Source organism: Scyliorhinus canicula, chromosome 13 (assembly GCF_902713615.1).
Source record: "Scyliorhinus canicula chromosome 13, sScyCan1.1, whole genome shotgun sequence".
Lineage (NCBI taxonomy): Eukaryota > Metazoa > Chordata > Chondrichthyes > Carcharhiniformes > Scyliorhinidae > Scyliorhinus > Scyliorhinus canicula.
Genome location: NC_052158.1, coordinates 93,194,853 through 93,222,702, shown reverse-complemented (window position 1 = coordinate 93,222,702; position 27,850 = coordinate 93,194,853). Strand labels below are relative to the sequence as shown.

General features: G+C 44.7%; 1 protein-coding gene across 2 annotated transcripts in view; it reads right to left on the bottom strand.

Moving 5' to 3' along the window:
- schip1 (schwannomin interacting protein 1) overlaps positions 1-27,850 on the bottom strand; it is a 1,017,794-nt gene that overhangs the window by 709,327 nt on the left and 280,617 nt on the right. Inside the window, exon 1 of one of the 2 annotated variants that reach the window (XM_038817212.1) lies at positions 9,003-9,206. The exons of the other annotated variant lie outside the window; for it this stretch is intronic. Within the exon in view, the coding sequence (XP_038673140.1) occupies positions 9,003-9,065 (63 nt within the window). The 5' untranslated portion in view covers positions 9,066-9,206. Of the gene's footprint in view, positions 1-9,002; positions 9,207-27,850 lie in introns of those variants that run through there. 2 annotated transcript variants of the gene reach the window in all.

Genomic DNA, 27,850 nt, shown 5'->3' with positions numbered 1-27,850 from the left:
AACATCTATGACAATCTATAACTCTATAACCCGCAGAGAGCTGAGTGTTGGTGTTCCGCAACCTATACCATAGTCCAGGGGTGGGCAAACTTTTCCGTGCAAGGGCCACATTCAGAAATTCACAATTCACAAAGGGCCGCATAGTATATTAAGTAAAATAATTACTTCACCCGGTTATGATTCTGGGCGCCTCATATAGAACATAGAACAGTACAGCACAGAACAGGCCCTTCGGCCCTCGACGTTGTGCCGAGCAATGATCACCCTACTCAAGTCAACGTATCCACCCTATACCAGTAAGTAACCCAACAGCCCCCCCCCCCCCCCATTAACCTTAAAAAAAAAATTTTATTTTTAAAAAAAATTTAAAAAAAAAAAATTTTTTTTTTTTTTTTTTTTTTTAAATGACTTGGTGGGCCACAGAAATACCTTTGGCGGGCCGCATGCGGCCCGCGGGCCGTAGTTTGCCCACCCCTGCCATAGTCTGACCACTGCCTGTCTACTGAGTTATCGCTCACACTCATCACCTGCATGCGTTGATGTATTGCGGAAGAAAGTGAGTGGCATCCTACTGGTTGTGAACAAGGGTGTTTATTATTCACTGCAGGTCCCCATTTTACAAATGGCGCCATCCCCCTCCCCCAACCCTCACCCTCAAGTCCCCCCCTCCCCCGGCGCCCTCAGTGATCCTCGATGTGCTTTGCCCTCCGAGCTCTACTACTACATCTCGGTGTCTCCCCAGGGTGCACATCTGAGGTGGAGACAGCCAGCTGCTCACTTCATCCCATAGCCTTCGATGCCCCTGGTGGACATCCTCTCGGGGCTCAGGGGCCAAAAGTCCCCGGCTCACTTGTCGACGGCATGAGCTCAGCCATGCCACCCTGTCCCATATGCTGACCCCGAGATGCAGCCTCATCAGAAGGGTGGAAACCGGGGGATCCCCATGGGGCATGTCCGGGTAGGCACCGAGTGCCCCCTCCTCCCGATTGGTGGCCATAGGGCTCTGGAGTCCACCTTGGCCCTGCTAGCCCTGGTGGTTCCCCAATGTCTGCACCATGTTGTCCACACCCTCGGCAATGATTCTCAGTGACTGGGACATGCTCTGCAGTGCCTCAGCAATGCCCACCTGCGACTGGGACAAGCTCCACAGAGCCTTGGCCATGCCCATCGGAGAGCAGGACAAGTCCCGCAAAATCTCATCCAGCCTAGTACTGGGTGACGTTCAGAGACCCTTGGCCATGGCCTTCGACACATTCACTAATGGTGCTGACTGCAGTTGCCACCCTAGCAGTGTTGGCCTCATTGCCACACATTGCCGGCGACATCCCCTGCGCCCGTAGACTCTGGAACTCCTCCAATTAGCTATGGATCTGCTGGAGTGACGCTGACATCTCCCTCTGAATGTACCGACTGCTTCCTATCTTCTCCATCAGCTCTGCGTAACTTGTTCCAGAGATTCAGCATCAAGCTGGAACTCGGCTGGGTCCTGGGTTCCTGCAGCCCTTCAACTGTGGTCTCGCCTGGGGGGGGGGGGGGGGGGGGGGTTCCTGCCTCCACCAGATGTGCATCATCAGCAGTGTGGTGCTCACCAGATTGTGTCCATCTGCGTTGCTGGAGTGTGGGGAGGACAGCTGTGATGCAACTATAATGGTTGCGTCCTCGGAGCAAGGTTTTCTCCTCGGAGTCAGGAGAGGGGGCCGGTGCTTTTGGCTGAAGGATCTGCAGGAGAATGGACACGTGGTCAGTGGGAGGGATGGGTCAGTCAGTCAGTAAGGCAACCATTGCTCATGTTTGGCAGGTCATCCGGGTGGATCCTGGTGATTTCTCACCTCTGCGGCTTCCGCAAGCCTCTGTGTGGGTGACCGCACTGAGCTCGGCAGCCACTCCAGGGCCAGCTTCTCGAAGGAGGTGAGGATTCTCAAGTCTGGCACCCCACCGGCAGTCTGGGCCCGATCCTGCTGATTATGGGAGAGTTTTTCCTGAGGAGACACAGAGGACATAGTTAGCCACACGTGTGGTTCAGAGTGGTGAGAAGGGTGGTGAAGGGAGGGTTGGGGGAAGGAGGTTTGAAGGGGGAGGGGGCTGGGAGGTGGAGGGAGGGTTGGAGGTCGCCTGGCGGGGTGGCATTGGTGTCTACTCACTCTGGCTGCCCGGTGTAGGTCATTGACCTTCCTCCGGCACTGAAGGCCAGTCCTCCTTGTCACACTACACTGGCTGGCAGCTGCCGCCACCTCGTCCCTGAAGCAAGGTTGCCTTGTGGCTCACCCTTCAGGAGCCCCGGGGGAACATGACATCCCTCCTGGCCTCCATAGTGTCCAGGAGCCTCCCCAGGTCAGCATCCCTGAATTTTCAGGCTGGTCTCCTCAGTGCCATTGTTGCGAGCTGGCTGGGGTTGGCTGAGCAATTGCAGCTTAAGTGCTCCTCGACCTTATTAGCGGGGGGCTGGCGAGCGCGGTATTGGTGAATCAGCTGGCGAGCCGTCATTTGCGATGAGAAGCCCGTGAGGCCTCGTTAAGTGGACCAATTAACGTTGAATTGAGTTGCCGGCCTCGCGGGGCCGAGTGCCGGGAAGATCGTGGCAATTACCGCTCACTACTGCACTTCGAAACTTTTTCAGAGAATTGCGCCCATAGTAACTTATATTCCAGATTTTCATTGTAAAACTATGGGATACCTTTGTTGGGTTCAGGCTCTTTCCTTCATCCTTGTCAAATCACATCAATCTCCCGGCCTTCTGTCCCAAGATTACAGGGTTCTCATACTGAATCCAGGCCTCCCACTCCAGGGACCTCTGATGAATACTTGTAGCATCTTCTACCAGATGGGCATAATTCTTACCCTTATTTGAGCTTCCACAACACGTATTTCTACATTTTCATGGTTGCTGCATGTTTCTTGACCTACCTGATTTTGCTGAGATCCTAACATTTGGCTTCTTCTTTTGAAAAAGACCAAAAGAAAAAATGATCATCTGCTCCTCACTTCTTCCGACTGCCTCCACCCAAATTCCCAACTATTCCCTTTTCAAGGACAACTTAATTTCTGACAAAAGCCGCAAACAAAATTCAAATTCTCCACGTTTTAGCCTTTATGTTGCTGGGACATTTGAATCGGACAACCAAAAATGGTTGGCAACTTATTCCTTTTATTGCGTTCAACCAAGTCTTTGACAGTCCAATGATTCCAATAAGTGGACACAGAAAGATACACACAGTTATTACATTTTGTTTTTCTCCAATTAGAGATGTAACCTTCGCTGATCCCTTCCATCTGGACTGTCTACATATTGTGAAAGAAAGCTCGATCTCTTTAGGTCTTTAGTCACACACTTTCTAGATGATTCATTGAACAAGATTCTCAGAAATGATGTCGTTGCTACGGAACACCAGGCGTTAGCTTGTTCACCATTTTGGCATGCAGCGAATCACCTTGGCCTCACCCTACCTTGGGTCGACAACAGGCACAAGTCACACATCCTGCACTTCCAGAAATAAATGGTACCCTGACATATTATACCCCAAAACATGCCAGAAATGAACAACTTTAACCATTTCATTATTTCTAACGACAGTACAAACACACAAGCCATTTCAAGTAAAAAAAATAAATCAAACATCTTAATCATGAGATGCAACCAATCCAGGTGTATATGTGTATAATAACATTGTATTTGTCATTTATCAAGATGGAGAATTTACGAAGCATTAGAATTGTCAGTATTTACTTCAATAGTATGTAAATTTGTATCACAGAATTATTACAAATATGAAGTTCTAAAACTTAAGGAGATGTAAATGAATTGTTAGATTTTGAAGTTTACCGATTTGGTTATGCTTGGCATTGGTGGCTGAATAACTACAAAATCTGCCCAGACAAAATGGGATTTTCAATGGTCTGTATCTGCTCTCCAAACACACATTATCAAATAAATTGAAAGAATGAATAATTCTCTGAACCTTTTCCAATTGTATTGCCAGACTATAATGCGGTATTCAATGGATAGCAATTAATCTTTGTGCCAGAAACAGAAACAAACCAACTCCTCCCATCAGACATGCCCTCGGTCTCGACTGATTGCATGTCTACTTTACTGAATTGATGATTATAGCACTGAGGAAAGCATTGAGAATACATTTTTTTTTCAAGTGTTCACTTAATCATATTTAAATCTATTTATCAAGATGCAAAATGTATAGCAATTCATTGTTTAGTTCTATTAAACCTGTCAATTGCTGACCTAGTAGCACCTTTCAGTGCAATAAATGCAGTTAATTAGTCCCAAATCTAAATTTAAATGTGCAAATGTAGAGAAATATTTGGATTTTCTTATGCACCTTAATATGTTCTATCCCACGCTCAAATTCACTTCTGAGATGGAGCGGCCTAGTGCGCTCCCTTTTCTCGATGACCGAGTTAAGAAATCTTCGAACAGGTTTCCCACTATGGTCTATCGGAAGCCGTCCTTCACCAGTTAATATATGTGTTGGGATTTGTATAGCTGTACGCACTGTAAGATTTGCCTTATCAGCAATCATGTAAACAGGGCCTGAGCCATTTGCTCAACCTGCAAGCTTGACGCAGAAGTAGAGTGGATTAGAACATAGAACATAGAACAGTACAGCACAGAACAGGCCCTTCGGCCCTCGATGTTGTGCCGAGCAATGATCACCCTACTCAAACCCACGTATCCACCCTATACCCGTAACCCAACAACACCCCCCTTAACCTTACTTATTAGGACACTACGGGCAATTTAGCGTGGCCAATCCACCTAACCCGCACATCTTTGGACTGTGGGAGGAAACCGGAGCACCCGGAGGAAACCCACGCACACACGGGGAGGACGTGCAGACTCCGCACAGACAGTGACCCAGCCGGGAACTGAACCTGGGACCCTGGAGCTGTGAAGCATTTATGCTAACCACCATGCTACCGTGCTGCCCTATTAAATGTGCAAATGTAGAGAAATATTTGGATTTTCTTATGCACCTTAATATGTTTTATCCCACGCTCAAATTCACTTCTGAGATGGAGCAGCCTAGTGCGCTCCTGTGGGGCAATGGCTATCCTGATCAAGGAATTGTTCCCTGTCCTGTGGGGCAATGGCTATCCTGATCAAGGAATTGTTCCCTGTGTATGCAAATGGGCCAAAGGCCATCAATATCAGACCTGAGAAGTGCCCAGTGACCTCAAAATACCCTGGATCAGCAAAGTATCTCAAAAATTAGAAAATCAGGTTAAGCAAGCCATCTCATGCACTATCACAAAATGGACCCTCAGTGGATTCTAGTTGGTTGCCCAGCTCTGTTCCCAGCCCATCCTGGTGAAATTTCATTGGGGGCAGAAAAGCATCAGAGAGCCATGCAAATGGGGCTCCCCCATATACTTGTGGCAACCCCGACTCCAACCCTACCCCCACTGGGTAGAAAAATTCAGTCCTTAGTGTCAGATATCAGGGGTGGGATTCTCTGTTCCCCGACACTGATTTTGTATCGCGATCGGGTGGCAAATCCGTTTTTGTGATTGGATTGGGAGCGGCACCTGTTTTTGGATGCTCCGCCCACTCCAAAACAGCATCATCGGGGAGTACACCGCATGCCATAGGGACGGCCTCAGGATGTTACCTGAAGGCCGTCTCCGCCCCGATGGGCCGAGTTCACGGCAGCACGGAGCATGTGTGCTCTCAGTTTTCGTGCACCTGGCGTGGTGGCTGTGGACTGTGTCCAGCGGCACCACAGTCGGTGGTTGGGGCGGGTGGGGGGGGGGGGGGGCGCTGGCCGGGGAGAACTTGGCAGAGGGCTGGAGGGACAGGTGAGGGGTGGTCCGGGGGTTGAGAGGGGGAGTACTATCTGGCAGGTCTGGCCTGCGCGCGGCTGGCACCATGTTGGACGGTGCAACTGCTGCAGGCCATCGGCGTGCGCAAGTGCGACCACAGACCCGGCAATTCTCTGGCCGTTTATTTTGTAAAGGCCGTGTGTTTTACATGGCACGGCTGCTAGCCCCTCACCGGTTGGAGGGTCAGTGCTGAGACCTCATTTCTCCGCACCTTTATGGGCCTTGCCCTAACCTCGAGGGGCAAGGCCCGTGCCGGAGTGGTTGGCGCCCCGCCGGCCAGCAGGAAAGGCCTTTGGCGCCACACCAGCCGGGGCCGAAGGGACTTCGCTGGCCGGCAGAAGTCCACGCATGCGCCGGAGCGTCATCAGCGGCTGCTGACATCATCCCCGCTCGGGAGACGGCGGGGGTGGGATTCACGCCGGCCCCTGGAGATTCTCCGACCCAGCGGGGGGGGGGGGGGGGGGGGGGGGGGGGTCGGAGAATCCAGCCCCAGATACTCAGTAAAACTCACTGAATTCAGCACTCAGATGCTAACTTGGAACAATATGGTGTTTTTGCAAAATATCAGTTAGTCTCATGACTCTATGAAAGGTTTCTCAGAATGAGGTTTCCCATCTTGCAGCACATTAGGCACAGATTTGTGGTTTGGATGTCCAGATTGGCCCCGTTACGAATGCCTAAATTAAATTAATATGAAAACTGCTGAGAGCAGACAATATATATACACAGATTGTTGGGTCAGTAGTGAATAGGCAATGCTCAATGTGATTGATGAGAACTGCTTACAAAAATCTAGTGAGCTCTGTCATGCCAATTTCACCCGATAATATCAATTTTACGCTAGCGCCAAATATATTGCACCACTGGTGTCTAGGACCAGTTCCCTATGATCAGTCAGAAATATAAACCCACTGAACCAAAATTTGCTTCAAGAATAAAGGTGAAGTGAACCACACTCACTGTTATTATGAAGTAAATCAGACAGCAACTTCTATAATCCACCTTAGGGCCGGTGCATTCAGAAGAAGGCAAATCTTGAGCGGTGTAGTACTGACTGCCGAACAACATCTCTGGCCCTGAAAATTCCATTTTATAAATGTGTAGGCTCATTCCATCAGAATCTAATTAGCATTGAAGATATAAGAAAAATAAAATTTAGAGTTTTTAATTGTCATATTTGTTTTACCTCTCTCTCTCTCTCTCTCTCTCAATCACATTTTCTGACATCTATGTCCTTGGCCTGTTGTGTTGTTACAGTGAAGCACAACACAAGCTTGAGGGACAGCACTTCATCTTTTGATAAGGCATTTTACAGACTTCCAGATTCAACAATTTCCGACTGTAAACTCTGACCCGCTATTTTGTTTCCTTTTCTTCTTTCAGTTTTTCTCTTATTTGTGCTTTCAGATTCTCTCTCCGCATTGTTAGAATCATAGAATTTTACCATAAGACCATATGACATAGGAGCAGCATTAGACCACTCGACCCATCGAGTCTGCTTTGCCATTCAATCGTGGCTGATATTTTTCTCATCCCCATTCTCCTGCCTTCTCCCCATTACCCCTGATCCCCTTATTAATCAAGAACCTATCTAACTCTGTCTTAAAGACGCTCGGTGATTTGACAGTGATCCAAGCCGGGACTCGAACCTAGGACCCTGGAGCTGTGAAGCAACAATGCTAACCACTGTGCTACCATGTTGCTTTACCTGCTGGGTATTTCCAGCAATTTCTGTTTTTATGTCAGATTTCCAGCATCTATATTATTCTGCATCTCAGGACTGCACGTGTCAGATCATTTTGTAATTGTACACAAATAGTTATTACTCAAAACCTGCAGCACAACATTCTGCATTCATTCAACAGCCCACATTAAAAACACTTTACACACATTGCCTCACAGATAAGCTATTTATTTGGTCTATTTGTGCGAAAACAGAGCTTCTAATGCAGAATCAACCAATACCTCTTGCATGAGAATCGTAGAGGAATGCATTGTAACTTCAGGAGACTCTGGGGTGACCTGTAGGTTTTATTATGCTTTTTGTAGGAGTAATGTTACAGATCTCCATTCCATTCCTTGAACCAATAAACTGTAATCATTCCTGGATTTTCTCCTATTGCATCAACTAATATAGAAATAAAATAACCTGTCAGTGAGATAACTTGGATTTCCATTATTCCCTGCTGCAGCTTTTAATGCAAGACAGGAACTAAATTAATTGTGCATAATTGTTAGAAATACCAATAAAAACAGTTTTGTAAACTCAAATGAACAACTGAAGGATGCCCACACAAAACACAATCTGAATAAGGCGGGATTCCATCGAGCCCATTTATACACACTTGCCAATCTCTACTGAGAATACATTGAAAGGGGCCCATTGAACAAGTTAATGGAACACCTAGCACTTCAGTGATCTTTCCCATCGACAACATTTTCTCCTGAAATAAACCACATAAATAAGCAAAAAAAAAATGCATCTATTGTAACAACTAGCTGCAAGAACCATCCTGATACTGAATTGTAAAGATTAGCTAAACTGCATATGAATGGAGCTGATAATCATCATGAATTTAAAATGCTGACATTGTTTGGCTCTAACAAATGCAGGTATCTTGACACCTGGATTCGACAGCCACCTGTAAAAAGTAATTTCTGATCCCAAATTCAATGTGCTTTAGTGACAATTTAATTGGCATAGAGACTGAACAAAATTAAATGACAGTATAATGAAAAGTGCTGTTCATAAAATATTTCTTTTAAAATGTGACATCTGTAATAACTACCACAGGATTCAAAATTCCACAATTTAAAAAAAATAGTAAAAATTGTTATGGGTATACAATTATGTATTTACTTCCATTGAAAAAAAGTAGTTTTTTATATTAAAATAGCATTCTGCAGACATAAAATAAGAACCATACTCTATTATCTTGATAGAGATCTGTCAGCAGCGGAGACAGTGACTGAGATTTCTGCATTTTTCCACTAGACAGATTCAAAGAGAACTGTCAGGTACTCTAATGATATTCCGGGTTTGAAAAATTATATTTGCAAGTGAAACAAAAATAGCTTATAAAGCATTGATTATGACAAAGTAAATTAAAAGCTACCTGTGCACTGTTTAGCTTCCTATTAGTAAGGAATCACTTGTTAAAACTTACTGCATCTGTACGCTTTTCAGAGGTGCTCTCCCACAAGGTTGACTGCCGCTCTGAGCTATCCATGGTGCTGAATGAAGCTCTGCACACAAAATATCATTGCATTTCAACAGTACAGCATATAATTCTTCTGCATCAACTTGGTCTGCGTTATAGTGTGATGATCTGAAGCATATGGGGCAATAGAATTGTACTGTTGTGGTGTAAGCATGATTAAAAAGGTCTCCTGTTAGGAAAAAGGCAGCAATGCACCCGTTACCAGTCAGACAGCAACCGATAGTCCCAGGAGGCCCTAAAACATAATTTTAATACAGGAAACCAAACAGAAACTGCAGCAATGGCTTTGAAGACTGCTTCGCTCGTTCACAATTTTCACCTGATTTTTTTTCACAGAAACTGTGATGCATGGATCAAAATGAGTGATGGAACACAAGCTCCGTCTATAAATCTGAACTGTTCAAGTGATGCCAAGGGCCTCCTATAATGCAATTCTAATGAATTTTTAATCTAGTCTAAGCACCATCTTCCAGCAGGTTTCTTATAAGAGGCACGCTGAGAGAGAACAATCATTTTTTTTTAATAGATTAACTACTTCATGCCGCAGGATCAGTACACACACACACACACACATACAAACAAACAAATAGTTGGCAAGATAGCAAAAGCTAGTCAGATTTGTTGTGCTTTGAATCTACATTGCAGAATGGAAGCATCAACAACCTGCACAGACTTATCTCTCTGATGCTAGCTGGTTTACAGAACCATGGGATGTTGAGACTCAGCATGCAGATAAATACTGGTGTGTCTGCTGATTCCTAGTTTACACACTATATGACATTTTGTATGTAGCAGTTTTTATCCCTTGTAAATCAATAACCTGTAGACCTTGTGCTATTCATTCTCCTGCTTTTCGAATCAGCAATCTTATGTTTGCACAGCTAGTTGACTAAAGCAAATATTATTCAGTTCATTGTTCATAATGGAATCTGTACAGTCCTGGAACTATTCAGCAATTAACAATTATTTCCAGATGGTTTCAAAAGATTGAAACTAGTCAAATCTGGAATAAAAGAAATCTGGCAGAAAATAACTATTCTTATATTCAGGCTGATATACAACAGGAATGGCTGACGCACTCCTTCCTAATAAGGCACAGATTAAGAACCAAGTAACATTTTTTAAAGATGGTGGAACTTACCTTACGGCTGTGATGTTGTGAGGATCTTCATTGGTTGGGTTCTGATGAGGTTATTAAACTCAAACAATTAGATTGCATATCTTTCCTGCTGGTGCTGACTTGCCTCCTGTGTATTTTCATAAGTAAATTTGAAAATGCAGCAGCCATATGTGAATATCACCTTCCATCCTCAATAAAATGGAGCTCCTCCAAAACTTTGCTACTCGTATCACATGGGCTCCCAGTCCAGTAAAGCCTCGATTTTAAAATTCTCAACATTGATTTTAAATTCTCCTTGGTTTCGTTATCTCTATGTCTGTAACATCCTCCAGCTCTACAAAACTCTGAGATCTCAGTGTTCCTCCAATTCCAGCATCTTTTGTATACCGTTTCATTTTTCTACTGTTGGCAGCCAAAACAAGCTGCCTGGCATATTTTGTTTTGGAATTCCTTCCCTAAATCTCTCCAGCTCTCTTTAAGATGTGTATTAAAATCCAACTCTTTGACTCAGATTTTGGTCAACTGCCCTAATAACTGTAATAAGAATAAACTCAGATGAACCACCCACATTGGTATAGGCATCAGGCTGAGAGACAACAAAGGTTCGCCCTACCCAGCCAACCTGTAATGTCCTCCTCATTGACATCTGGAAACTTGTACCAAACTTGGGACATCTGTCTCCCAGAGTAGCTATAAATAGCCTGACATTGGTCAGACTTACAGAATCACACCTGAAACCACTGTCTCCATCACTGTCCGTGTGATCGGCAGAACATTTTTGGACTGACAGCAGTATCCCATTAGCGGGAAATACCACTTTTGTCACCACTGCATAACAGCGTGACACAGCTTGCTCAACCGGTTGTTTAAATTTTCAAGATACTTTGCTTTCCAGGCTAATTTGGGGTAAATAGGGCATTTTTCAGCTTAAAACATGATGGCCTTTGCCCATTAGTGAGTTTGCATGGTGCGCGCTGAACAACGATCTGGGGCACAATTCTCCCATTTCTCCTGCCAGCAGAGAATCGGGACCGATTCCCGCTGGCACTAGGAGCAAAGCTGACATGCCATTAAATGGCACATAGAACATTTTTCAATGAGAATCAGGATTTTTGCTGGCTCTGAGGGGGACAGGCCTAATCTCGCGAACAGGTCCAGCTCCTTAGAGATCAGGGCACTCAAATCTCAGAATGCTATGATAAAAGCACTTCAAAGGTTTCCACCACATTAAAGGGAAGACTTTTACCTTTATGTCACAGATCTTAGATCTTGACATGCTGAAAGACAGTTTTAAAGGCTACAGGTGGGAAGACCAGCAAAACAACCCCCATCCCAGGAACAACACCTGACCTGAGCTCCTCCAGCCCAGCACAAGCCCACCCAACCACCATCTCCCCTGAAGGACCCCCCTCGACACCCTGGAGGCAAGTGTAGTACACCCGCAGCCCCCTGCCCCACCTGGAATACAAACCGCCAGGTCCCAGTTTCTCAGAGTTTGCACCAATTCACAGCTGGGAAAGCTATAGCAGCCAAGGAGGCAGGTGGGACGGGCTTCCTGCCTGATAATGATATTTAAATCAGGTTTAAACAGATGTTGACATGTTTCCTGTAGGGGCTGGCAAAGTGGGCCGGGACACTAACAATGGTGGCACCAATCCTGTTTTCTGACTCATGCCCAATTCACCGGGCTATTTCCGCCACTGGCTAACAGCCCAGGGAATTCCCCCAACATCAGGATTGCCATTGTCCCACAGTATAGGATTGTGGTTGCTGTACTACACAACTGAACAACATTATGTATAAACTTCAGTAGCAATGCAATGCCATGTACATCCTAATGATTAGCTGATCAAATCAAATAACATGTTCCACCAGTAGTTTGTACAGAATGTGCTCAACTAGCCCACACTTGCAAAACCCAAAACAAAACCTCTACTGTTAGATGCGATACAGCAATTGGACAGCACTTGCTTAACAATCCTGAATGCACTCATAATCACTTAATCAGTCAAACTTGTATCATGGTTTATTTATGCGTGCTAGAAGTGACATATTTATATGTTCTCTGCAAACAAAAGTAATATGTTCAAGCCTTGTGCCTTTTTTGAATCACCCCAAAATATGGGGAGTCTATAGTTCCCCATTGCTTTCTCCATGGCAAGACTTGCATCCCTTTCTCCTGTAGAATAATTGTGCTTGTTTAAAATTTGGTATTCTTCCATTTGTCCTGATGTGTAAAAGACTTAAATCTTCAGCAACGTGTCAAGTCTTTTCAGCAATATTCAAAAATGTTACTGTTCTTTCACCTTTGCTGGATCAAGATTCTGGATTGCCTTTCCGAATATGAGCTCAGACAGCAGCAGTTCAAGAAGGAGGGTCACCACCACCTTCTAAGAACAATTAGGTAGGCAATAAGTGCTGGCCTTTCCAGTGATGTTCTATAAATAAATTAATAACATTTATGGAACGATATCAAATTTTGTATAATAATATTTCTGTGAAGCACTGTGGAATATTTTACTTTGTTAAAAGTAGCAAATTAATGCAAGTTGCTCCTGATAAATAAAACCTATATCAATATGAACCACAACATGGATATTCTGGTGCCACTGTTTTCAGCACATGAACTGCAACTGTACCAAACTCCTTCCATTGCTTTAGCTTCTCCATTACCTCACCTCAAGTCTTGGGAACCAGACAATTAAATTGCTGGAGTGGCCACCAATGCACAGAGGGTTGTAGGGATCTGGCACCTACCTAATAGATTGGTTAGAATCACAGATGGGAGGGACTGGGAATTATTGTTGCTCCTCTAATCTTTCCATACTGGCTCACCTAGCATCAAATTGATCCTCTGATTACTATTTAGTGGGGTTCACAGACAGCTCAATACAGGGGTACCTCTAGATTAATTAGCTATGTATTTCATAGGATTCCTGAACATTGGCAGATGCACCTTCCAATTGCAGACAGGGTGCAAGATGATGGAGTGCTGAGAAAATAGATAGCAGATTCCCTTGATCTAAGCATGCAGAACAATGGGGTATAAATCCGGAGAAGTGAAGTTCCACTCTATCTTTAAGAGTCTTTGTCAATCTGACACCAATAATTTCCCAATTTTACAGGGGGACAGATTTATAAAACATACAGATAGATGGGGAAGCGGATTCACTGGCTAAACAATGCATTCAAATCACCACTTTCAAGAGGCAACTCTGTGACCACTCTCCTGCCTTTTTAAATTGTATGTATTAGTCCTTTACACTCCTTCTATCGAGGGCAAGAAACACTGACAACAAACAACTAATAGGCTAGCAAATGTAAAACACATATCAAAATACAAGCCAAAGAAAAAGGAGTTAAGAGGATTATCTGAAAGGCCAGTGGAAAAGCATCTCTAATTAACAGATAATGAATGATGAATCCATTCAGGTCCGCTGTTAATAGCTGGTACATGGAACAATGGGGTGAGCTCTGGAGATAACATATAATAAGGGTGTTACAAAAGAGGGGGGGGGGGAATAGGATTATTAACATCGTGCTCATATTATGTTGTCAGTTTCAACAGGGCCATTAGAATGTGACCACGACAGAAAGATCACTATCCCTGTCCGTCATTCAGATAAACGGTGGTGATTTAATTATATGCGCAACTGCTGCTTGGCGGGGGGACAAAGAAAACAATTCAGATTTTGAAGATAAATACGCAAAATTCACCTTTTTCCTGTCATAATTTGGAGGCCATCACATAAATCACTCCCTATAGTACAGCCAGATGTTCACTATTTCTCATTTACATTTCCAGAGCAGTGTGTCTGAAAAACAAACTGAACCACAATACAATGTTCCTACATAAATGTTCCGACAAGCAAACTTGATTGAATTGTACACATTTAGATAGTAAAAGCATCACTATGGAATCACGATTTGCAATGGCTTCATTCAAAGCTGCATCTAGTTGTCAAACTTCACTTTAGCAGCGCAAGTTCAGCAACAGTAAAACATGCTGTACATTTTGCACAGCTCATTGTTTTCGAAGGATGAAACCAGTGAAAATAGTGCCATCTATTGCTTACCTTTCCCATTTCCAGAAGATGTAGGTTCCTTTGTATTGATTCCTAGCATATAAATATACAAGGATGGATTTTCTTACATTTACTCCCCAAACATAACTTAAACATTGGCCCAAATCTGGGGCTGGTTTAGCTCACTGGGCTAAATCGCTGGCTTTTAAAGCAGACCAAGCAGGCCAGCAGCACGGTTCAATTCCCGTACCAGCCTCCCTGGACAGGCGCCGGAATGTGGCGACTAGGGGCTTTTCACAGTAACTTAATTGAAGTCTACTCGTGACAATAAGCAATTTTCATTTTCATTTCATCTTAAAGATCATCAGAGATCGGACACACCATAGATAATTCATCAAGACCCTGTGGAAGACCTAATGCATAGGCCTACATGGAAATTTCCCAGCAAGTTTAAATTCCGATGGACAATTCCCTGATGCCTGGGGCCCTATGCAAATTTTCTTTTATTCTTTCATGGAGATGTGGGTGTCCCTGGCTATCCCAGCATTTTCTTCCCATCCCTAATTTTTTTTTTTAGTAAACAATTTTATTGAGGTAGTTTTTGGCTTTATAAACAGTTACAGACATCATCAGAAAGAAAGCAAAAAAGGCAAAAATGTGCAAACATCCATGTACTTTCAATACTTCAATCGTAACATATTGCACCAGCCCGCTCCTCTCCCACTAGTACTACCCGCCATATTTTCCCTCCTACTCTACTCTACCCGCCCCCCCTCCCCTCCACCCCTCCCCTCCACCCCTCCCCTCCACCCCCCCCCCCTCCCCCACTCCACCACTCCACCCCCTGCTGACGCTCACTCTCCCGCAAAGAAGTCAATAAATGGTTGCCACCTCCGGGCGAACCCCTGCACAGATCCCCTCAAGACGAACTTAATTTTCTCCATACCCAGGAAACTCGACATGTCCGCAAGCCACAACTCCGTCTTCGGGGGCTTTGAGTCCCTCCACGCCAATAGTATTCGTCGCCGGGCTATCAGGGAAGCAAAGGCCAAAACATCGGCCTCTTTCTCCCCCTGGACCCCCGGGTCCTCCGAAACCCCAAAGATTGCCACCCCTGGACTCATCACCACCCTTGTTTTTAGCACCTGGGACATGACCCCTGCAAATCCCTCCCAGTACCCCCTCAGCTTAGGGCATGCCCAAAACATGTGCACGTGGTTCGCTGGTCCTCCCGCGCACCTAGCGCATTTGTCCTCTATCCCGAAGAATTTGCTCATCCGAGCCACCGTCATATGGGCCCGGTGAATGACCTTAAATTGAATCAGCCCGAGCCTAGCACATGTCGTGGTCGAATTTACCCTACTCAGGGCCTCTGCCCACAGCCCGTCCTCCATTTCCCTGCCTAGCTCCTCCTCCTTCCATTTAAGTTTCAGTTCCTCTGTCTGGGACCCTTCCTCCCTCATGGGCACCTTATATATACCCGAGACTCTACTCTCCCCTTCTTCCCTCCTAGAGACTATTCTGTCGAGGATCCCCATTGGCGGGAGGTGTGGGAAAGATGGGACCTGTCTACGAACAAAGTCCCGCAACTGTAGGTATCTAAAATCATTTCCCCTTACCAACCCAAATTTCTCCTCCAAGCTTCTCAAACTCACAAAGCTCCATTCCAGGAACATATCACCCACCCTTCCCACCCCCGCCCGCCGCCATACTCGGAACCCCCCATCCATACTCCCGGGGGCAAACCGATGGTTGTCGCAGATTGGCGCCCAGACAGACGCCCCCACCTCCCCCCTCCACTGGCCCCATATCCGCAGGGTCGCCACCACTACCGGGCTGGTGGTGTACTTGGCCGGCGGCAGCGGTAGAGGAGCCGTGACCAGGGCTGCCAAGCTGGAGCCCCTGCACGAAGCCGCCTCCACCCGCTCCCAAATAGACCCCGTACCCACCATCCACTTCCTGATCATAGCGATGTTGGCCGCCCAGTAATAATTGATCAGACTCGGCAAAGCCAGCCCTCCCTCGCTGCGGTTCCTCTCCAACATCGCCTTCTTCACCCGCGGGGATTTTCCCGCTCAGACAAAGCTCATGATCAGCCCGTTAACTCTTTTGAAGAAGGACTGTGGGATAAAGATCGGGAGGCACTGAAAAATAAACAAAAATCGAGGGAGGATTGTCATCTTTACAGTCTGCACCCTCCCTGCCAGCGACAGCGGGAGTGCATCCCATCTCCGAAACTCTCCCTTCATTTGCTCCACCACCCTGACCAAATTTAACTTATGCAGCCTGCCCCAGTCTCGTGCCACCTGGATTCCCAAATACCGGAAATTTTCCTCAACCAGCCTAAACGGTAGCCCTCTCAATCTGTTCTCCTGGCCCCTTGCCTGGACCACAAACATTTCACTCTTGACCGTATTTAATTTGTATCCTGAGAACTGGCCGAACTTCCTCAGCATTCCCAGTATAGTTCCCATCCCGGCCACTGGGTCCGACACGTACAGGAGCAGGTCGTCTGCATAAAGGGAAACCCTATGTTCAACCCCGCCCCTCACCATCCCCTTCCAACCCTCTGCAGCTCTCAGCGCAATCGCCAGCGGCTCTATGGCCAGCGCAAACAGCAGCGGGGAGAGCGGGCAGCCCTGTCTGGTCCCTCGGTACAACCTAAAATACTCTGACACTTCTCTGTTGGTCCTGACGCTGGCCCTCGGGGCCTGATATAATAGTTTGATCCAATCCACCGATCCCTCCCCGAACCCAAATCGTCCGAGCACCTCCCATAGATAGTCCCACTCCACCCGGTCAAAGGCCTTCTCGGCGTCCATTGCCACCACTACCTCCACCTCCCTACTCACTGGGGGCATCATTATCACATTAAGTAATCTTCTCAGGTTAGCCGCCAGCTGCCTACCTTTCACAAACCCCGTTTGATCCTCCCCAATCACCTCCGGTACACAGTCCTCCATTCTACCCACCAGTACCTTTGCCAGGAGCTTGGCGTCTACATTAATCAGGGAGATTGGCCTGTAGGACCCGCACCCCATCCCTAATTTTGCTTGAGAAGGTGGTGGTGAGTCATATTCTTGAAGCGCTGCAGTCCATGTGGTGTAGATACAACGGGCGCGATTCTCCGACCCCAAGCCAGGTGGGAGAATCGCGGGAGTGCCGGGTGAATCACGACATGCCGCCCTGGCATCCCCACGCGATTCTCTCCCCCCCCCCCCCCCAAAACGGCGTGTCGCGTTTTGCGACAGGCCGCTCGGAGAATCGCCGCTCGCCGTTTCTAACGGCGACCGCTGTTTCTGCGGCCCGGATGGGCCGAGCGGCCTGCCGAATCAGACCGGTTCACGCCGGCGCCGACCACACCTGGTCGCTGCCGGCGTGAACGTCGCGCGACCGCTGCGTGTGGGGCCTAGGGGGGGCGGAGGGAGGATCGAGCACCAGGGGCGTGCTCAGAAGGGGTCTGGCCGGGATCGGTGCCCATCGATCGGCGGGCTGGCGTCTCTGAAAGACGCACTCTTTTTCCTGCGCCGCGCCATATCTTGCGGGGCAGCGGAGGGGAAGACGGCAACCGCGCATGCGCGGGTGACGTCATTTAGGTGCCGCCGGCCACGTCATTCAGGCGGCGCCGCTTTGACGCAAGCGTCAAGACCCGGAGCCCGAGATTGACGCGCCACCGCTCCTAGCCCCCTTGGGGGGGGGGGGGGGGGGGGGGAGAATAGGGGGTGAGGAGCGGCCTCCGACGCTGGAGTGAAACACTCCAGTTTTCACTTCGGCGTCGGCACTTTGTCTCCCTTTGGGAGAATCGCGCCCAACATGTACCACACACCACTCTAATGGGTATTGACCTTCACACCTCCAACAATTTCACATCCAAATGTCCTGTGTGCTGCTTTCTAGCTGTTGCATTTGAAAGGGGTGCAGCAATGTAAATGATATACAACGAAGTATCAGATTCTATCCATCACTGGCATCAAGTGGGTTATTTAAACCGAATGGTAGGTTCAGGTCAAATTCTGCAATGGAGCAGGAATTTGGGCAGGTATACAAAGAGATGTCTGAACCGAACCTACGCTGTTCTTGCCAATGGGTTAGGGTAAAATCAGGGTTCAAATCTCCAGATTCATGCTGACCTCTACCCACTGCTATTGTCAGTTATATTAAACCTCCATCTACATGTGCCACTAACCTCTCTCCACTGCACCAATCCAGCCCATAACATCTCCAAGGAAATGTTACAGCAGCATCTCCCGAATGAAAACAAAAACCAGCATTAATGCCATATCATTGAAAAGTTAAAGGAATCTAATTCTTGTCAGAGACAATATAATCAGGTATACTAAGATGTGCAGTTAAACAAAATGATGCAGTACCAGAAGCAACAGAATTCAATCCAAGACAGAGATTCCAAGGCAACTCCACAATTCTGTTTCCAGAATTTGCAGGATGCACTCTTGGGAAACTGTGATCGTGCAACCAATCATTTTCAGGCCATTAATTTGAAAAGGTGGAAAAGTAATGGGATGCATGCCCTCAATTCTGAGGATGCTTTTTGTGAGCATCCTTCCTCATTGAGATTGGTGGGTCATGAAATCAATTCCAATTTGCAAAACATAAACTCATCTGAGAAAACGATAATCATAATGGATGTCTGCAAACCCATAAAAACATAATTAAATAAAACAATCATGCATCAAAAATAGAATCAGAAATGATGAACAGCAATTCAGGAGACAAGTAACAGTCCTAATGAGAATAAACCAATCAAACCTAATAAACCACTATGTACCACGAAAAAAAGCCGTAGTATCAGCAATAATATCTGATCAACAACTTTTATTAAGTTAAAGAAAACATAGAAGTAATCACCATGCTCAAGATCGCAGTTTAAAAAGCAGAAACTTATAATTACCATTAGAACCATAAAATTTATTAATTTATTTTCAATTTCTCAACGAAGTTGGAGCAGCAGAGATTGATGGATTCCATTCTGGAGGAGAATCACCTGTACTAGCTTTATACTACTCCAGAGGTAATGCCAAATAGCAAATATTACAGACCCAGTTCGAGCTACTGTCCACTAGCAGAGCAGTATGTTAGCTACAGTGCTCCAGGGACACTTTTTATAGTAATGGAGAGGCCAGTCATTTCCTGGCTCACCAACTAAATGTCAAACGGTCTACCATGAGATCCCTCAGATACTTAATTGCCACCCCGCTCCAAGCCAATGCGACTTTTGAATCCTTTCACCACGATCTTTATAGGTTGGAGGCCCCTTCAGATAATTCGTCCATGTCTGACGTTATGGAAAGTCTACTCAGCCCAACTGTCAGGTGAATAAGAGCAATAAATTGGACTCCCTGTTACACCCCAATGAGATTTTAAAATGCATTGGGCTGGTGCAGTCTGGCAATGCTCCAGGTCCAGATGGCTCTCTGCCTGAATTTTACAAGATGTTCTCGGAGCAGCTTGTACCTTTATTATTGGACATGTTTAAGGATTCCCTATCCAGAGGGTCACTGCCTCCAACCCTCACTCAAGGCTCTATATCCTTGCTCCTTAAGAGGGACAATGGTCCGACAGAGTGCAGTCCATATCGTCCTGTCTCGTACAAATGCTTTATACTCTGATTACTTTCCCTTGAATAGGGGCACGAGGCAAGGCTGCGCACTTTTGCCACTTTTTTTCACCCTAGCGATAGAGCCACTCTCTATAGTTTAGAGGCCCTCGATGGAAGAGCATTAGCCGAGATAGGGTGGAACATGGGTGTCTCTCTATGTGAGTGACCTACTTCTATATATTACAGACCCAACTCCCTCCATCAACGGCATAATTAAGTTGCTAACACCTTCGACTCCTTCGCTGTGTATAAAGTGAACTTAGGCAAGAGTGAATGTTTCCCAGCTAACCCCCCTGGAGGTGAGCCCAATTGGGAATGTTATCGTTCCGCCTCTCAAATGCAAACTTCCGTTATCAGTGGTCCGAGTGGCACACAACTGGACCTCATTTCATAGGTTGAATTACACAAGCCTGTTTAATAGTGTTAAAATGGTGGAACAACCTTCCTCTATCTTTGGCGGGTAAAATTCAAAGACAATTGAAATGAACGTGCTCCCGAAGTTTTTATTTTTCTTTCAATGTGTTTGCACCATTTTTATGCCCGAATCTTTTTAATCAGAGTTAACAAATTGTATCGGCTTTTATTCGGGTGAGTAAGAATCCCAGAATTCATAGCATTCTACTCCAAAGGAATAGACAGTCAGGGGGCTTGGCCCTCCCCAATTTATTGTTTTAATACTGGGCTACTAACAGCCAAGGAATTCTGCAATGGATCAGTGACCTCAATTATATTTGGGGACCAATGGACTCTCCCTCCTGTACCACTTTTCTTGCCATAGTCACTGCACCTTGCACTTTTCCCCCCTGCTAAATTTTCCTCAAACCCAGTGTTGGTCTCCTCTCTTAGAATTTGGAAACAATTTGGATAGCATTTTAAGCACCTTTCGTTATCTTCGTTAGTCCCTATTTATAACCATCACCTTTTACTGTCTTCTGGTTTGGACCCACAAATCTTGGAAAGTGAAAGATCTGGAGCGTTTAGGGGACCTCTGTAGAGGGGAGGTTTGACCATTGTAGGGAGTTAGCTGAGAAATTTCAGCTGCCCAACTCCAGCTGTTTTCATTATTTTCAAGTTTGTGACTTCTGGCTTAATGCTTTTCCTTCCTTTCCTTTGGCACCACCTTCTTCCTTGCTGAAGAGGGTTCTGTCCCTGCCTCACCCTGGCGAGGGGTCTACTTCAGACCTATATGGCCATATACTCTTGTTGGGTCCCATCTCTCGTCAACAAGGAAACAGAATAACTTATTTGTCTAGGATCCGGATCCAGCTACCATTAGATATGCCAGGTATGGAGGCATGCTCAGGTCTCAAGATAAAATTGTATTTCTAACTACGATTACATGGTTGGGAACCAATAGGCATATTTAAAATAGGACTCATCCTGCTCATCTGCGCAAAAGAGCTTGTTAAAATTATAATCCATGTGAATCAAGAGGGAAATTCAGTGTGATGCACGGTTATATCTGGTGAGGAAGGTTAAAAGCAGCCCTCGTTATTAATTCAAAAGATCTACCAATAAAACATAGATGAATTGTTGGGATTTTTAGGCGAAATCATTTTTGATGTCACAAATCAGAACTTGTTGCTTACCAAAACTGATAGAAATCCAAGAAAAAAACATAATGAATCGGTCAGATTTTTTTCAAAAACATTTTGCTCATGATTTTTCTTTTTGAACAAACTCAAATTTCGCCTCAGCAGCGTTTTCCAATTCACTTTTGGCAAAGATAGAAAAATATGCAGGGCAAGGTTTGTCCATGACTATCTTTACATCATGTCTAGTCTTTCTGTAGATGTGTGATAGGTACTTCTCTTGTTTCTTGTCAGATTTTTGCTCCATATTATGTAATCCAACAACACTATTGCTTTGTGGGTGGGTTTTTCCACCACTCCCTCCCCATGACGTGTTTGCAGTGGCAAGGTTGGTGGTGGGGTGGGTGTCTTCCAATCCCGTTCCTGTCAATGGGATTTCCCACTGTTCATGCGCTCTGCTGCCGGGGAACCTGCGGTGGGGTGGGTCACTGTTGGCGGTACCTGAGGATCCCACCAGCAGGAACGGCCATAAATTTCCATCCAAGGAGTCATTATGTTAAGATGTTGATTCTGTTAATCCCACCTTGGGTGTATAGTTATTTGTCTCCCTTCACTTAGTACTTTTTGTTTGTTACTGTTGCTTGCCTCTGCAAATGCTCTGGTTATCTCTGAACTGTAGCGTCAATTGTTGATATCTCTGGAAGATAAATAAGGTAAATTTCAATCAGATTCCTTCTACAAACTGTTGATATAGTTGAGTGAGAGCAAGCCAAATGAGCAATCCACTGACGCACTGGAATACTATCCCTACACAATACAAAGCAACAGCCACACATATGTCATATTCTGAGATGGTTTTCTATTTCTTTCGTACACTATTTCTATTAAGCAGAAATGCTCTTCATTGTGCTTCATTCACACTGACGCTACATGTCCATGACAATCCATGGAGACACAACTGTAGACTCACATGGTTAAAGTTAGTAAAATATTTTTCAATCTATACTAACACTATGTATCAGAACAATTTTGCTTTCATTCCATTTCAATTTGTTCAATGAAACAAGATCAGAAAGCAATAGCAGAGCATTGCTTGGTTCATGTTTTTGCTGAAAGAGAACTAAACCATCAAGTAGCACAGCGAATTTACAACTCGGCTTTACAGTGTGTAGACATTTCTCTACCCATCTTGAAACGCATCTAGCGGTAAAATTACTTCTTAAAATGTAGCATTTGCATTTGTATGTCATGAAAATGCACATGGACAATGGTGGTACTCAAGTCACTAACAACTCCCTACAATCTAGTTGTTTGATTTCTATACTTAAATATAATAGCTGCAAAAATTGCTTCCTTTATATTTCAGCACATTGTTATTTTCTATGTTGTTCTTTTGAGTTACTGTTATACCTTTTCATTTATTCTCAAGTTAAACATGCTTAACTCATTTTCTTTAACCTTTTTTATTTCTACTGCTTTTGCAGGAGATTGTCAAGCCTTTCTGATGCTAAAATGGGCAAGTTAACATTTGTACAAAGGGGCAATTTTTGTATAATCCATGGGATGTGCATAAAAGTTTCCTTTTAACATTTTCCCAAAGGATGATGTATGTTCCCTTGAATGAAAGTTATCTACTAAATTACAATTGCAGTAGTACAATTCTGATTTACAACCATTTGCATTGTTACTATTTTTTCTATTTCAGGAGTTAGTATTGCATGATCTGCTAAATGACTTTCAGATCATTTAAATCAGTCAAACTGTAAATTCAAATAGCAACCTTGAACTTCCAATACAAGTGTGGGAGTGGGAACAATGCACCGAGTTAATTGCTGTTTGGTCATTTATTGAATGACACTAAGTCATATTGCTCATTTGAAGAGCTGCTACAGACATAAGAACATAAGAACTAGGAGCAGGAGTAGGCCATCTGGCCCCTCGAGCCTGCTCCACCATTCAATGAGATCATGGCTGATCTTTTGTGGACTCAGCTCCACTTTCCGGCCCGAACACCATAACCCTTAATCCCTTTATTCTTCATGACCTCTTTGTGTACTGTAACAATTCTGTCATTTTGTGAAAAAAAGTGATCTGCTTTCATGACTCAAATAAACAAGTTCACCTTGATGTAATTGAAGTTCACCCTTGATGTAATTGAAAACAATAGTGGCTACTTTGAAATTAGCCTCATTTATCCCCATCTCTGTAATCCCCTTCAAAACATCTGCACTCCTCCAATTCTAGCTTCCTGTGCATTTCAAATTATGATTTCTCCACTATTGAAGCGGTGCCTTTGGTTTCCCAAAGTTCTGGACTTCCCTTTCTACACTCTCTGCCGCTCTACCTCATTTTCCTCCTTTAAGATGCTCCTTAAAACCTACCTCTCCAACCAAACTTTTGGTCATCTATCCTAACATCTCTTAATATGCCTCAGTGTCTTATAATGCTCCTGAGACAGGCCTGGTGATGATTCATTACATTAAAGACACTATATAATTATGCTGCCATTGAAAAGGTACTAAAACGAGTTTGAAAAGGCCATTAACACTAAGAATCTTGACTAACTTAATCATACTTTAAGTGAAATTTGTAATTAAGGTTGGAGGAAACTATTGAATCTGGGGGGCATCGGCAGGCGTGCTAAAAAGAAGTACTCTTTGTTTCTTCCACGGATAAACAAACCACTGACAATCGACACTTTCAGGCTCTAGTGCAGGGGTGGGCAAACTTTTCCGTGCAAGGGCCACATTCAGAAATTCACAATTCACAAAGAGCCGCATAGTATATTAAGTAAAATAATTACTTCACCCGGTTATGATTCTGGGCGCCTCATATGGAACATAGAACAGTACAACACAGAACAGGCCCTTCGGCCCTCGATGTTGTGCCGAGCAATGATCACCCTACTCAAGTCAACGTATCCACCCTATACCAGTAAGTAACCCAACAGCCCCCCCCCCCCCATTAACCTTAAAAAAAAAATTTTTTTTTAAAAACAAATTTTTTTTTTTTTTTAATGACTTGGTGGGCCGCAGAAATACCTTTGGCGGGCCGCATGCGGCCCGTGGGCCGTAGTTTGCCCACCCCTGCTCTAGTGTATCTGGCTGTGGGGCACAAGGGTCATAAATGGGCTGAAACCAACAACAGTTGAGTTTTGCATTGATGTAATCAAATAGCTTCAGTGAAACATCATGTTTTGAAAGTCCGATAAGTAATAAAACTGGACCGAAAAATTCCTGTTTTAGATGGCTTTGGAACAGAGATTTACCAATTTAAGTGAAGCGAAATCTGCAGAAACTGACAAAAGTTGACAATGATTGATGATGTCAGGGTTTGGGTTCTTTTGAAATGCAAAGAGATTTAGCGTTGTGCATTTTTCTGGACTTGTTAGTAACAAATAAACTCTGTCTTTAACTCACCATGCAAAAACTTGTGGGAAACTAGTAATGTGAGACATCTGATTTAATTATCTTAGGGGTCCTGAAATGGGCAACAAGAAAATAAGTTTTGGTTGTAGGTGCTAGTTGCAGATCTAAAGACATCTGCAGCATCTAAGAATGATGGGAAATTACTGAAGGAAGTTGAGGAGAGATTTACATCAGCACAGAAGCTAATATCATGGTTTAAACAAAGAATGAGACAATCGGACAATTTTGATAGTCAATACAATCGTGTCAACGGAACATCCATGTCCATGTTGGAAAGAAGGGAATAAAGATTATTGTTAAATGGGATTCAAGCAACTTGGTTAGGTTCTTAAGAGCACAACCCATGGGAAATGACTAGTCCACCAGAGGATTGTATGTTTAACATGTAATGCATTTTTGGCTAAGCGTTGTGTTGTATTGCTAATGGAACTCCTACTAAACCTAGTAAAGACATGAGCATTTAATTTTGGCTCTGTGCTATCTCATTGCTTCTCATATCCAAATAGTGTAATCTGTCTGGGTTCACATATGAGGAACTGGCACTTTGGTGAGGTTCAGATGTCTCAAACCATGACAAGCACATACTAGCAATCATCATAGAATCATAGAATTTACAGTGCAGAAGGACCATTCGGTCCATCGAGACTGCACCGTCCCTTACAAAGAGCACCCTATTCAAGCCCACATATCTACCCTATCCCCGTAACCCAGCAACCCCCACTTAACCTTTAGTGTGGCCAATCCACCTAACCCGCACGCACATCTATGGACTGTGGTAGGAAACCAGAGCACCTGGAGGAAACCCACGCAGAACGTGCAGACTCCGCACAGACAGTGACCCAGCCGGGATCGAACCTGGGACCCTGGAGCTGTGAAGCAATTGTGCTAACCACTATGCTACCGTGCTGTCCCTGCCTCCAATGTCTGAAGATGATTTTTTGTTATTAATTATTGTGATGTGAGGATCACTGGCAAGGTCAGCATTTATTACCCATCCCTAACTGCTCTTGGGAAGGTGGTGGAGAGCATCCTTCTTCAACTATCGCTATCCATGCAACGTATGCATACAAATGGTGTTGTTGGTGAGGGAGTGCCAGGATTTTGACCCAGTGAATGTGAAGGAACAGCGATTTAGTTCACTGTTAAAATAACAATAAAAACCCAGCAGGCCTGGCAGTATCCTTGAAGAGAGAAACAGAGTTAACATTTCAAGTCCAAAATTACTCTTCTTTGGAACAGTCAGAATAGTGTGCAACTTGCAGGGAAACCTGCGAGTGATGTGCCTGCTGCCCTTGTCCTTCGAGGTGAAAGAGATTATGCGTTTGGAAGAAGCCTTAGAGAGTTCCTGCAGTGCATTTTGGAGATGGTACACATTGCAGCCACTCCACACCATTGCTGGAAGATATAGATGTTGAATGTGGTGGATGGGATCCTAATCAAGCGGGCTGTTTTGCCCTGGATGGTGTCCTGCTTCTTCAGTATTGTTGGGACTGCACTCATCCAGGCCAGTGGAAGGTATTCCATCACACTCCTGACTTGTGCTTTGTAGATGGTGGACAGGCTTAGGGGAGTCAGAAGGTGAGTTACTCACCAGAGATACACAAATGAAGAATTCCCAGCCACTGACCTGCTTTTCTAGTCACAGTCTATTTATGTTTCTGGTGAATGTTAATTTTAGAATGTTGGGAGCTTCAGCAACGATAATGCCACTGAATATCAAAGGCAGATGGTCAGATTCTCTCCTGTTGGAATAATCATTGCCGGGTACTTGAGTGGCATGAATATTACATGCCATTTAACAGCCAAAGTCTGAATGTAGTCCATCTCTTGCTGCATTCAGGCACATACTGTTACATCATCTGAGGAGTTGTGAATGGTGCTGAACGTCAGCAAACATCCCCACTCCTGATGCATTGGGCTGAGATGATTGGCTTCTAACAAGCACAATTATCTTCATTTGCGCTGGGTATGACTCCAACCAGTGGTGAGGTTTCCAATGACTTTCATTTACTTCCAGTTTTGCTAAGGCTCCTTGATGTCATGCTCCATCAAACACTGTCTTGAAATCAAGGACAGTCGGGCTCATCACTCCTCTGGGATTCAGCTCTCTTTCTCTATGTGTGGACCAATAAGGTAATGAGGTCAGGAGCCGAGTGGCCTGCTGAAACCGAAACTGAACGTCAATAAACAGGTTTTTGCTGAGTAAATGGCGTGCGATAGCACTGTCGATGATGCTTTCCTTCTCTTTGCTTCTCTCTGATCAAGAGTAGAGTGACAGATTAAATTACTCCTTCAAAGAGTAAATGTGCCATGTGGACCATTTAATGAGTCAGGAACAAGATTCTCCCAGGTTGTTGTTTGAAAACAGAGCGATTTGGGATTGTTAGCCACCAAGGAGGAAGGTTGTCACCCATCACTTTAGAGATACGCTTGTCGTAGATGTAAACATGCTCTTCAACCCAAATTGGATTGTCAGACTTATCTATGTGAAAGACATCCCTTTTGATCTTCCTCCGACCTAATTGATACCTCAAAGTCACAAAGCGACGGGGATCCTTTAGTTACTTTCTTATTCATCATGCAAATAATCAGCTATGCCTGATGGAAGTATTTTATACAATTTCACAATTGCAAGAGCACTGGCATTGTTTAAGGAAATGGGTGAGGAAACAACAATCAAGAACAATGAAATCTGCTGCACGTGCTATTTAATGAGCTAGACTCAGAGTTTATAGCTTGAGCTGTGTGATCTGAATATTATTTGTGAGTCAGAGAGGTCCACAGTATGTTTTCTGATGTAGATACTAGTAATAAACATCCTGAATATTTTGCACATGAGATTATCTTCCCTTTGCCTAATGAAGCAGCTCTTTGTTATCAGCACAAGAAAGTATTTACAGAGTAACTAAATTACAACATTCAGTAAAATCTCCACCACTAACATTTGGAATTCCTTCTGAAGCATACAGAATGCAATAATCCCAAAATTGTTGCTAGAGGGCTCTGTTCCACCAAAGGATCTATCTTTAGAAAATTAAAGCATAGAATTAATTTTTCTTTTCAATCAATTCT